The sequence below is a fragment of the Corythoichthys intestinalis genome, chromosome 21, assembly GCF_030265065.1.
Source record: "Corythoichthys intestinalis isolate RoL2023-P3 chromosome 21, ASM3026506v1, whole genome shotgun sequence".
NCBI classification, from domain to species: domain Eukaryota; kingdom Metazoa; phylum Chordata; class Actinopteri; order Syngnathiformes; family Syngnathidae; genus Corythoichthys; species Corythoichthys intestinalis.
Window position 1 is genome coordinate 14721550 of NC_080415.1, and position 13176 is coordinate 14734725.

Here is a 13176-nt window from a genome sequence, read left to right on the forward strand (position 1 = left end):
CAAAAAGCGTCTCACTGATGTTACTTCAGCCGAAGGGGGTAACATTACTTGTTAGGTGGTAGGTTGTCCTAACTTTTTTGATTGGGCATGATTGGGCACGATTTCCGATCGTGATCAGATCAGGGACATCCTTAATAGTAATAATTATTTTTGGGGATGGCAAACCAAGGAACACTTGTTGGAAATAACTGAAGTAACTTTGGATTTGGATTTGTTTCCTCAGATCACCACCCAAGCTCCGGGAGAATGGCAGCTCCAGTCAGGATTCTATGCGCGAAGACTCCTTTTCCTCCAGCACTGGCGCAGATCACTCATCCTCAGACAGCGACCAGCCGCCCAGTTCTGCTCTTTCCGACACAGAGCCGCCGCCGCCAACTGAACAGCCATCGCCACGCCAGAATCAAATTGACCATTCTCAGGCTGCGGACCTGAAGCTCCCGCAGAAAGGGGAGAAAGGAACTAAAAGCGTCGTAAACACCAAGCTGTCGTCCGAATCCCAGATGGTAAGCAACAAGTATGTCAAAAGTAGGAAATAGAGCTTGATGACATAACCTATATATTGCATTTCAGCGCTCGTGGATATCCGAGGAAGACATCTATAAGCCCCGTGTAAATGAGGAGTCGGACCACGAGGAGCAGTTGACGGCTCCTGCTCCTCCTGCGCCTCTGGCAGATTCGCAGTTGCCGCCAAGCGTTGTGCATCGCCGCCAAATAGGTAACTAATCGGGTGTCTTGCGACACCACATAACATCTTAGCTCTGCAGGCAATTTATTTTCCCTTTCCTACGTTACCAGAGTGAGTCAGACTGACTTCTTACTAACAAGTTCTTAGTTTATGACATAATTAGGTTAGTAGAATTAAGGCCGGTGAATAATTAATTATGAGCCACAATAACACAGGTGTGAAGTCATTATATGTATATTATGGTTCTTTGCAGTTTTTTTTATTAAAGCAATAGACTACACCTACTATACTGTAAATGACTTTAATGTGAATTATGGTTCCATAGAGTACAGTGGTACCTCAACATACGATCGCTTTGGCACACAATGTTTTCGACATCTGACGTAAAATTTGACTCGCCATTTGTTTCCACATCTGACGACATGCTCGTAATACCACGATTTTTGACAGCGCCGCAGTTAATTTGTTTTCCCGCAAGATGGATGCACTGCGGATTTTCTTGTGAGAAATCAACATGGGTTCCACGAATGTTAGTGCAGGTAGTGAAAAAAGGAAAAAGGTGAGGCTTACCATTGAAATGAAGATGGAAATGATAGAAAAATATAAGCGTGGTGTACACGTCCGTGAACTGGCTCGACAATATGGCCGTTAAATGTGTCCAATCTCAACGGTCCTCCTCTCGCCAGTCTTTATAAGTTAAGGTGACAATTATTATTGTGGTAACATCGCCAAAGAAATCGCCAGCTTCGTCAGTTTTTAATCATTTTTATGGACTTGTGCAACACAACATGCCTACTGTCTGTCGCAGCTGATGCCAACAGACCATGAAAAGTGAAAGTAAAAAGTCCTCTGTCACGTCAGCCACGCGGTACATTGAGGTACACCACGCAAAACACAACCGCGACACTACAACCCGATTGGTTGAATTATTGCAGTATTATCATTATATTATTTTTCAGATTTTTATTCATAATTTATTTCTTTTGCTATGTATAATTGCTATTTGCAATAGTACCGTCAGTATTTATTAAGTTAAATGATTTAGTGTAGGTTTTCGGGCTGTGGAATGAATTAATGGAATTATAATGTATTCTCATGGGAAAATCCTGCTCGACATACGAAAATTTCGACTTACAAACAAGATCCTGGAACGAATTAACTTCGTAAGTAGAGGTACCACTTTATTTAAAAATCAGGCATTTTTAAGACCTCCGATAATAAAGAAAATGATGTTTGAACCGAACCCTTCTGCTGTGAATTCAAGAGTTTGTCACTAGTAGACATCCAATCAATTTGAACAGGCAGGGTATGCAGTTAATTAACGGATGATCATTCGCTGCTAAACCTCCATGTTCAAATGGATTGGTCATCTATCGCAATTAATGGCAACCAATGAGTTTCTTGTCCATCCTTTTAAATCTTACTTGACTGAAATACCCTCCCCCCAAAAATATAGGAAGCCTGTTGGATATTATTAAAATATGCATTATATTTACTTGTCCTCCTCAGAATCTTACCCAAAATCCTGATTTGCTCCTTTGATCCTCGTCATACCGCTTTACAAAACCTCACATTGACTTCTTTGAAAACTTCATTTAAAATAGAAATGTGTGTTGCAGGCATGAAAATCTCTCATCTTTCGGCGAAATTCAGCGTTTTGAAGTCAAAAAGGGTGACCTACATGAATTTTGTAGATCAGAGGAGAAAATTTTTAGGGGGGTGGGTTCGGGAGATTTTTTTAAATGTTGGACGCTTGGTATGCAAGCAGGGAAAGCTAAACAAAGCCAAAAAAGCGCACCAGAGTGGCCAAAACATTGACTTATTTCAACGTAACAAAGGAGGGTACACTGTTGTGTGCTGTCTCTTCAATGCCAAGCCTGGCTGCATGTCGGCCGTGAATGAACACTTAAAGCGCCGTCACCAGTTGTAATTTTGGAAGATGACAGGACAAGCTGGCAGATTGTAAGTCCATCTAACTAACTAAGGACACGTTTTACTGAAGTTGCTAAGCCTGTCGCGATATGCAAGGAGTCCATTTATCGCATGGTAAATAAAAATGAGGGTGATAATTTTCACGGCTGAGTTTTGGCTTCGCGTGCGTGCGTGCATACATTTGTGCGTGCATGTAGATGTGCGTGTTGATGGCATATGAGACTCCAGTTCCTTTGACAGATGTTTATTGGTCCTCAACATGCCGTAAAAGTAAAGTTCAGACATATAAAATATAGAAACACATCTTTATTAAACATTGTAAATTGTTAGTATTGCTACATTGAGGCTAATGGAAAAAAGACAATGTACTAACAACGTTTGCCTTCTACAAAACATTGGCAGTCTTCTCCAAAACGCAAACTTGCGGTTAAAAGGTGACACTTCAAAGTGAAAAATGGGTGCTCAACAGCATTTGCAAACAAAAAAAAAAAATGTAAAAAAATGTGATTACCGACACCACATGCAATGACAAAAAGAGCTTTTTTTGCGGACTGTTAAGCTTGCAGTTTTAGTGATTGTACTTCCGGTGAACATTTCAAAATATAAGCACGTCATGTTCGTCATATAAATCTGGAGTTAATCCCACGTACTTCAGAATTCAGAGTAGCTTTAAAATGACACCCTTTATGAAAAATCTGATTGTAATGAATAATTATTATACCGCTATGATATATAGTAGTATACAATAGTAGTATACTATAATATTAATGCTAGATATTTTTTAAAGAATTGTTTTGGATCATGTTGGAAAGGCGAAGTCAGTGTTCTGAATCTGTTTACATTCCATCTTTCGCACTAGTAAATCCTACGAGCATTTGACCTCATTGTTTATTTGCGATTTATTGTTATTTACGTGTTTATTTGTACTATAATAAAGAATTTAAGTGTTCCAAAATGTTTTTGTGAATTAACAAGCGTCATCAAAAATTTCATTGCTAAATTAGTAAAAACAACAACAACAAAAAAAAGGGGGGGGGGGTGTATTAGATTAGTCGACTGATTCTAAAAATAGTCGGCTGACTAATCGGGAGAAAACTAGTCGTTTGGGACAGCCCTAGTTGTACAGTGTACCAGAACATATTTCCTCAACAGTCCACACCCTTCTCTCCTTTTTTTACCCCGACCCATTTTCATGCCTGGTGTTGTCAGTCGTTTTGAACTATAGATTCATTTTTTTAATGGTGTGAACCACTTTGGTTTTCCAAATTCGTTCGTGTGGTACCGGTTAGACCGGCTTCTTTTGAAAGCATCAGCTAAGCAAATGCACCAGATACACATTAAGAGATGGCCTTCATTAAACGACCGCTTAGCAAGAAATACAGGGCAGTTTACACTACTGTCTTTCATACATTATTCATTTTGTTCTGGTACGATTTCGCAAGATTGCAAACCCATTGGAATGCCATTTCGAGTCGCCACTGATTCTTGCACAGCTGTATTATACAGTTCTGTACAGTTTATTGTGCATTTACAGTGGTATGAAAAAGTATCTGAACCTTTTGGAATTTCTCATATTTCTGCATAAAATCACCATTAAATGTGATCTGATCTTTGTCAAAATCATACAGATGAAAACAACAGTGTCTGCTTTAACTAACCCCCCCCCCCCCCCAAATATTTTTAGGTTTTCATATTTTAATGGGGATAGGATGCAAACAATGACAGAAGGGGGAATAAGTAAGTGAACTTTCTGCCTAAGGAGACCTAAAGAGCCATTGAAACCAATTTTTACCAAACAATTTCAGTCAGGTGTGTGCCCAATTACTAGTGAGTCGTTTAATGCTGCCCTGCCCACTATAAAACACACACCTGGTAAGAATTGTCTTTTTGAAAAGCATCAGCTCACCAACATCAACACCTCATCCCCACCGTGAAGCATGGTGGAAGGATCATCATGATTTGGGGCTGTTTTTCTGCCTCAGGGCCTGGACAACTTACAATCATGAATAGAAGAATGAATTCGAAAGTTTATCAGGATTTTGCAGGAAAACCTGAGGCGGTCCGTCAGACAGTTGAAGCTAAAAAGAGGATGGATGCTGCAACAAGACAATGATCCAAAACACAGAAGTAAATCAACTTCAGAATGGTTTCAGAAGAACAAAATACACGTTCTGGAGTGGCCAAGTCAAAGTCCAGACTTGAACCCCATTGAGATGCTGTGGCATGACCTAAAGACAGCGATTCATGCTAGACATCCCAGGAATCTGACTGAACTACAGCAGTTTTGTAGAGAAGAATGGGCCAAGATTAGTCCTGATCAATGTGCCAGACTGATCTGCAGCTACAGGAAGTGTCTGGTCAAAGTTACTGCTGCCAAAGGGGTGCCCACAAAATATTAAATGTGATGGTTCACTTACTTGTTTTTCCCCCTTCTGTCATTGTTTGCATCCTATCCTCATTGAAATATAAGAACCTATAACTGTTTGGGTGGTTTTAGTTAAAGCAGACAGTTTTTTCATCTGTGTGATTTTATATGCAGAAATGCCAAAAGGTTCCGATACTTTTTAATACCACTGTATTTGAACAGCAACATTAGATGAGGGTAGCACGCTTGTCTGTCCAGGCCTCTCCAACCCCTTTCGAGGCCTGCTGAAACTCGGCCACCTGGAGCGTCGCGGCGCCATGGGGATGTGGCGGGACCACTACTGCGAGCTGTCACCCTTCGAGTTCCGACTCTACTTGAACGCCGAAGAGCGCACGTGCTGCGACAACTGCTCCCTGCTCCGATGCGAAGACGCTCGCCTGACCTCGTCTGACGGCCGCTTCGAACTGGCCTTCCCCGGCAAGCGACTGCACCTGCGCGCTGCTAATCGTGGTGAGGCAGAGGACTGGGTGGACCGCATCGCGGAGGCGGTCAACAAGTGCCGGCCCGTGTCTCGCGTTGACGAACCGTGGGAGATTCTGGAGGCGCCTGCAGAGAACTGCTTGGATGACAGCAACTCTTCTTTGCCTTGCTCTGCCTCGTGTAGTCCCGAGCGAGGCTCCTCGCCGCCTCCACCTCACGAATGCAACTGGACTCGCGTAGCGGAATTGGAAAGGGATGCCATCAAGGAAGCTGTGCTATATTGTTGCTCGGATGTTGAGGCTCGCTCGTGGACGCCTCTAGTCTTCTCGCTCTCTCTCGAGGCCTTGAAAGGCTTCCGGGTGCAAGATGGAAAAAAGGTGCTGCGGATGACGTTCCCCATCCAGGACGTGCGAGACGTAGTTCCCGACGTCGCGCTGGGCGGACCCAACTTTTTTAAACTCCTGACACTCAGGGAGACACTCCGATTGCGGGCGGAGAGCGCGGAGGAGGCTTGCTCCTGGAGGTCTCGGATCCGCGGTGCTCTGGACTCTTACTTGGAGAGCGGTGAGGAGGTGGAGGCTGTAGGCCAGAAAGGAGGCGAGAATCTGCACAGACTCGTTCAGCACAGACTCAAAGAAGACGGAGCGCTGCTGGTACATCTTTGCACGGTGCCCACACAGAAGGGACTGGACACACAGAATTTTAAATGTGCAGGTAATGTAGTATTATAGTGTTAAAGGTAACTGAGGGTTTTACAAGGAAATGTTTTTTACATTTTAATTAACACCTTTTAAAAGTAAATCTTACAGATGGGACAGAACATGCTTTAAAACTGTACCTCGATACAGATAGTCCCCAGGTTACGATGTACCCGGCTTACGTGATCTGGACTTTATAACGCCGGAGTCTGACGTCAATGAAGCTATTGTGGAATCCAACGTGGCGGGCCTCACAAAAAAGAGCTTTTTAAGTTGAAAATTCTTTTAAATAAATGCGTAAATCCCAGAATTTTTTCATAGATATGAATGTAAAAGTTTAGATTCTTGGTTAAAAGCAAAAAAAAAAACCGGGCAGTTAGCATTAATTTTACGTAAATATTTCAAGGTGTGAGACTATTGTGTAATCCAAGGTGGCGGTGGTCACAAAACAGACCTTTTTAAGTTGAAAATTCTTGTAAATAAACGCGTAAATCCTGGAATTTTTATAGATATGAAAGTAAAACACCGTTATCTTTCATTTTACGCTAATATCTCAATCAAGCTAATGTTAGGCTGATTTTTCCATTCATATTTTTTCGCAACGTATCAAAATGCATGCATGGTGCTATTTTATATAATAATTACCTTGAATCTTCAACCAAATTACTCTTGTATGCAGTACTGCTTGTATGCAGTACAACTTCCTACAAGTCCTGTTAGAATGCAGCGTGTGAGTTTATCACATCTCTGCCTGCCTGCGTCGGCCTACTTTCGGAAAGCGTGACGCAATGTCTGTGGGAGCTGTCCCGTCAACTGATAGGGAAGTCTATGTATGACTGTTCTGCCCTTCGGCGAAATGTGTATTGGATTCTAATGTTTACATTTGTTTTTTGATACACTTATTTTGGCATGGGAAGCGTTTAGCAGTTAGGACTTCTGTATGCAAATAAGAGCACATGTAGACACGAAGAATGTATTTGCACACACAAAGAAGACAGACACGAGGAAGAGTGCATTTGCTCCCATGAAGAAGTCGCGCAACCGAGTGAGAGAGACAGAGATGACAGTTTAGCTCGCTGTCTAGCTAGGATTTAGCTCCGTCTTGGCGAGGACAGTACAATGATGTATAATGCATGTTTTTGGATAGTTATTTTGAGATTTAGCAGGCATTAAGGGGTACCTACAGGGTTAATTCCAACTTGCTCTGAAATTCAGGTTACGTCGCCAGAATAGGAACGGAACTCGTTCATAACCCGCGGACTACCTGTCTAGTGGTACAGTACTTTCATACCATTCATCTTGATATTGAATTGGTGGCAAAAATGTAAAGAAAATAAAAAGGAGTGGAATGATGGCTGACAGCTAATTTCAAATTTATTTGACGTTAATTCAGTTAATTAAAAAAAGTAATATAAAAATAATTAGTATACTGTTTATTCAAAAACTTTATTTAAAAACAAAAAAAACATTTGAACATAAAATAGCATTTTAACCACTACTGATCTTTTTAATATATTGTAGTTCTCATACCGTATAAAAGTCGTGGGCTACCGAAATACTTTTTGTTTGATCAATGTAATTATGATTATACGATGATCCAGAAGGCTACCAAGTATATCATTAACTTCTACCAATGTTAAACTAGGATAAACATTTTAAAAAAAAAAAAATTCAAATAGCCATTTATGTGAGTTTGATGGACTATCCATGCCTAGGGACTATTTCTTGGAGCATAGGGTGGTTCTATAAATGCTATTACTGATGTGGGGACTGGTAAAACAGGAAAGATTGCCGTCTGCACCCTAATAATGATACGCAGCAGAATGTGTCTTCGTCAGTTAGTGAAACTGCATAATTGAGGCTGTGTGGTGCATTTCTCTATACAAGCAGTGCCTTGAAAGAATAGAACAGTTAAATGCAAAATAATTCACACAAGTTTGTCATGTAAAGAAGTGTTAGAGATGGTTCACAGTAAACCACTGCTGACGACGCAGGCTAAACCTGGCTCCTCACAAAATTTGCATGCGCCTTACATTGTCATTGTCTAGGCTGCCCCCAGCTGATCGGCCCGTCGCTGGGACGAGCCCGCCTGTGTGAGTTCTCCGGCCAATACTATTGCGATTCCTGTCACTGTGGCGATACCACCGTTATCCCTTCACGCATGCTGCACAACTGGGACCTCAATAAACGCGAGGTGGGAGTACACCTAACTTGTGGCGCTTGACCGCAACACTTTAACCTGGCTATATGAGCGCATCAATGTGTGTCTGTGTCCAGGTTTCGAAAAAAGCGCTTTGGCTGCTGGCTCAGGTGGAGCAGGAGCCTCTCCTGAACCTGGAGCAGCTCAATCCCGACTTGGCAACACACTGTGACTCCATGGCTCTAGTGCACAACCTGCGTCAGAGGCTACGGCTGCTGGGCGACTATCTTGTCACCTGCCGCAGTAATGCCTGCAAAATGCTCCAAGCCAGGTACGTGCTGAACTGTATGTGTTTGGATGTCTCATCTTTTGCTCTAAATAAGTGGGTCATTTACTTTACATGACCGCTAGGATGAAGCAGCGAACATACCTGCTGGAATCCAGCGGCCTGTACAGCGTAAGAGATTTACGGGAGGTACGCACTGATATTTTTTCACTCCTGGGAAAAGATTTCCTCACACAAATGGAAGGAATCTTGTCATGGAAATGGACTTATGTCAGACAGGATTTTATACCACACTAAATTTAGCTGTATTCTCCAGATTGCCGAGGAGCAGTACACCCCCTTCCTGGTGTCGCTGTGCCAGTTCGCCAGCAGCCATGTGTTCAGCTGCGACCTGTGCACGCAGCGGGGCTTCATCTGTCAGATGTGCCACAGCGACGACATCATCTTCCCCTTTCAATTCGACAGCACATTCAGGTAGCATAGCTTCGTCTGCTAATGTGTGGGATAACTTAAGTATCAGAGCCATTTGCAGAATGTTTCTATAAAAATGATTTATGCTCCACTATTTTTCCCTAAAATTAGCCAATTTTGCTCTGAAAAGACATTTTTACTGTAAAATGTGATAGATTTCATAATATATTGACATGACGCGGGGTGCTGGGCCGATCCGTTGGGGGGCTATTTTCAAAAACTTCAAATGCAAATATTTTCAAAACCAAAGCTGCTACCGATCTAAAACCAAAACAGGCACCTACCTTAACCATATATGGGTCTCCATGAGCAGCGGAATAAAAAAAAAAAAAAATTCAAAGTAGTTCCCTTATAAAATCCCGATTACTTATTTTTTACATAAGAATAACAAAAATGGCTTACAATGGCTATAAAATTTTCAGATTTCAAATCACCGAATGCAGAGATAATCGCCTATATTTCCAGGATCAGTAGCAATATTGAACATAACAAGTATTAGTTTTTGCCCAAAATAGCAACTTAATTTTTTCTTTATTTACTGCAAGTTTTCAACAGCTAATAAATCACTCAATTTTCACATCAGAAAAGTAATACTTGAGGAAAACATGCAGAATCAATAATAAATAGATTATTAATAAATTCTATATACAATCACAACTTATAATAGAACAGCCCTTTATTTTCATTGTACAGTTGTACAATGAAAATGTGGCGCATCTCTCTTTACAGTGCAGGATAAGATAAGATCTCACGTGACGTGCAAGTATGAAATCTAAATATAAGTAAATTAAATCAAGCAGTGCAAATAATCGATGTGGTGTTACCAGGATGTGAGCCTCGTCTTTCAACAGTCACATAGCCTTTTTCTATGCCTTGCGTTTTCTGGTCAGCGCCATCTCCTTTCTGCCCTCCTCGACGCTGCTCCTTTTCCTACCGGCCGGCCACTCCAAGGCCTTGTTGTTCCTCGCTTCTAAAGTCACATCCTTGCAGAAGTTCGCACCAAAACAGTTGAAGAGGGACTGCCAGGAACTCCTGCAGGTGCTCTTTTGTGCATCTCCAGGATGTCGGCAGTGTTCCTCCTTGTCTGTGGTCATCGCGGGAAGCTCAACCCGGCGACTGTGTTGGGTTTGATGACCGCCATGATGAGCCCGACGCTCTGCTTCTCGATCGAAGAGCACGCCAGCACCTTTTGGGTCAACTTGTAGCTGGCCTTGACAGACTTGTAGTTTCCCACCTGGCCAGCACCTTCCGTCGTGAGGATCAGGCCGTCCTCATCCTCTCAGGCTCCTTAAAAACATGTTTGTTTTAGAAACATAGGTGTTTTTATTAATCTTTCTTATAAAGTGAATAATGCTGGCCACTTACTTCAGCCCCAGAACACCTGGGCAGCACCATACAGCTGTTGTTGTGGAAGCTGCTGAATTTTGAAGTCTATGAAAATGTTTCACAAATCGAGGCCCAAGACATGTTAAGGTGCATAGAAACTGTTTTAAATGGTGAAAAAAGGTATTTTAAAAAGGTATTCATTCAATAATATTTAAACCTTATAACACTTTGTGTGGCACAGGTGCAACGAGTGCAAAGCGGTGTTCCATCGGACCTGCATGTCGCCGGGCAGTTGCTGTCCTCGCTGCTTGCGAATGAGGAAGTACCTGGAGAGGGACATGCAAGACTGAGGGAGGCCAGCAGTGGGCGCTCTTTTCCCCTCTCTGGAAGAGTGCTAAAAATCATGCAATGTCAAGTGCAATTATAGATATTAGTGAAAGTGAGAGGTGGACTGATTCTAACTTATTGACTTGTGCTGCCACGGTAAAATCTTTATCGTGAGAACTATTTGCTTTTCGTTTTTTTCCCTCAATTCGGCTTACATAAGAAGTGGACTGATTTACATGCAAAAAGAAAACATAAGATTAACACTTGAAATTAAAACGCTCCAATGTGCCTTAGGATTTTCTTTTCAAACAGCTAGATGACTTCAAATGTTGCAGTGCCAGCTGCTTTTCTGACTTTTCTATTTTTTTTTTTTTTTTTTTTTGTAGTAAATCAAGCCTTTGCACTGAGCTTTGACTGTTAATTTACTCAGTCACTAGCAAGACTAAAGCTGCAGTCTTTTTTCTTCTTCCCCCCACTCACTTGCATGTGATTCATAAACGGTCAAATAAACTTCTTATGTGTCACATTCTATTTAGCCTTGTCAACTTATTACAAGTATTATAGACACATTTCCGAGGTACTTCCGCTTTACTTCCGCATGTCTGCTCGCAACTTCCATTTTACAATCTCTCCATCCAAAACAACAGTGGAGCTGGAGTAACATTATTCATCAAAATCCCTTAAAAAAAAGACCATTTGGAAATACTGCATCCATCTGCCATCATCACGACAGGGGTGGACAACATGTTCATGAAGGCAGATGTGGAACCAACCTCGTGCCTCCACAAAGACCGTGTGTTTTTGTACCCACGTTGCCGCTGTGTTACGGAAGGTGTGTTCTTCCTATCCGTGCATTTTCATGTGTCCGATGCTCAAAAAATACTAAATCTTGCCCATGAAACGACTTGTTGCGTTTATTATTACTACGATGATGATTGTAATTATGATCTTTAATATTATTTACTACAACTACTTTATCTGCTGCTAGCCCTTTACTAATCAGTATGTGTAGAATGTCAACGCATAAATGCAAGTGTAACAGGTTTTTTTGTTCGTTTGTTTACAGGTGGAGAACACTGTTAGGAAAGGGAAGATTTGTTGATGTGCCTCACAACAACATTTACTGTACTTTGATGGACATATACCGAAACTACGTGCGTTCTACCCAAGGGCGGCCAAGAAACTGAGGCTGAGAGACTGTGGCTCGCCTCGCGGCGGACTGCCAACTCGATCCCGAGATCCAACTACGAGCTTTTTAACTGCAGCAACTTTAAGATGAGCTATTGGAGCTGGAATTACCGAGGATATCGGGAGAAAACCCGTCTGGAGGCCGCCGAGGATCTCCGTAATGTCGGGTGAAAGTTTGGCGGGGCTCTGGAGCTGTACTGTCTGTTATCACAGTCTCGTTAGCTAATTTTCAAATAATTTTTACATTGTGATTTATTGAGCTGTTTTGCACATGCACCAATCGTTTTAAATAAAACAAGAAATGATTTTGTCCAAATGTTTTATTGCGATTAATATCTGCAATAAAAAGAATGACATACTATTCTTGTTTATATCTATATACCTTGGAGTATTTCTTTGTAACAAAATCCGCGTCGGCTCTTCTGCATGTGGCGTATCAATCTACACTTTACGTCAACACAGTCAGAATATTATAATTTTGTCCAACACTGATCAATGAAGTGATAAGAAAAATCATACAATATTTTAGGTATATCCTTAGGTTTAAATCGCATCCTTAACTTCTTGTCTGCAGCTGGTTTCGATTTAAGGTGTATGGTAAGGTAGATCCACACAGGCGCTTTGAAGCTTGAGGCTGTTCAAAACATTTCACTCCAAACCATATATATAGGCGCCTCCAGGAGTTGACGCACAGCACAGAAAGTCTCGGAGTGTCATCTACGTCGTGCTGAATCCATTTTTAGAGATTCTGTGGGTTCCTCTGGTTTGATTTTACAGTTTTAACTTTGTCAATACACTGCTTACTTCAACCGCAATTCATGTTGTTCTATCTAAACCAGAAGTGAGGAGCAGACATTTTCCAAGATGGCGCCGCTCATATTTCGCTCAGGAAACTTGTCTATATAGGTTTTCTTCTCATATCCTTGCTTTTACAGTTGTGGAATTGCTTTAATGAGACGAGTCTTTGATCATGTGCAGCCCAGCGGAAAGAATCTCGTTTAATATAGTGAAAAGACAGAGAATTTCATTTCCTTGATGTGTATTGGTGGATAAAAAAAATTAAATAGTAGCAAATATTTCCCAGAAGCAAAAATCGCCAAAGCTGATAGTTTAAAAAAAATAAATTTTTTGATTAAATTAATAAATGAAAAAACAAAAAATAAATGTACCAGACATGCTTGGCTGAAAACAAATGTACAATAACTTAAATAACGAATTCAAATCAGGTAATCCGCACCACCTGTGTGACTCACACTTGACCAATTAAAAAGTCTTTAA

The 13176-nt window shown here is 41.4% G+C and overlaps 1 protein-coding gene across 3 annotated transcripts in view; it reads left to right on the forward strand.

Annotated features, from left to right (window-relative positions):
• plekhm1 (pleckstrin homology domain containing, family M (with RUN domain) member 1) overlaps window positions 1-13063 on the forward strand; it is a 38311-nt gene extending 25248 nt beyond the window's left edge. The window contains exons 5-13 of one of the 3 annotated variants that reach the window (XR_009061764.1): window positions 224-503; window positions 571-715; window positions 5241-6176; window positions 8209-8354; window positions 8438-8631; window positions 8712-8775; window positions 8903-9060; window positions 10625-11542; window positions 11777-13026. Coding sequence is in view for 2 of the 3 variants with exons in the window: in XM_057826106.1 (XP_057682089.1) it covers window positions 224-503; window positions 571-715; window positions 5241-6176; window positions 8209-8354; window positions 8438-8631; window positions 8712-8775; window positions 8903-9060; window positions 10625-10733 (2032 nt within the window). In the remaining variant the exon portion in view is untranslated. Of the gene's footprint in view, window positions 1-223; window positions 504-570; window positions 716-5240; window positions 6177-8208; window positions 8355-8437; window positions 8632-8711; window positions 8776-8902; window positions 9061-10624 lie in introns of all 3 variants that reach the window. The other 2 variants (XM_057826106.1, XM_057826105.1) reach the window with 2 other exon arrangements.
• Window positions 13064-13176: the final 113 nt, after the last annotated feature.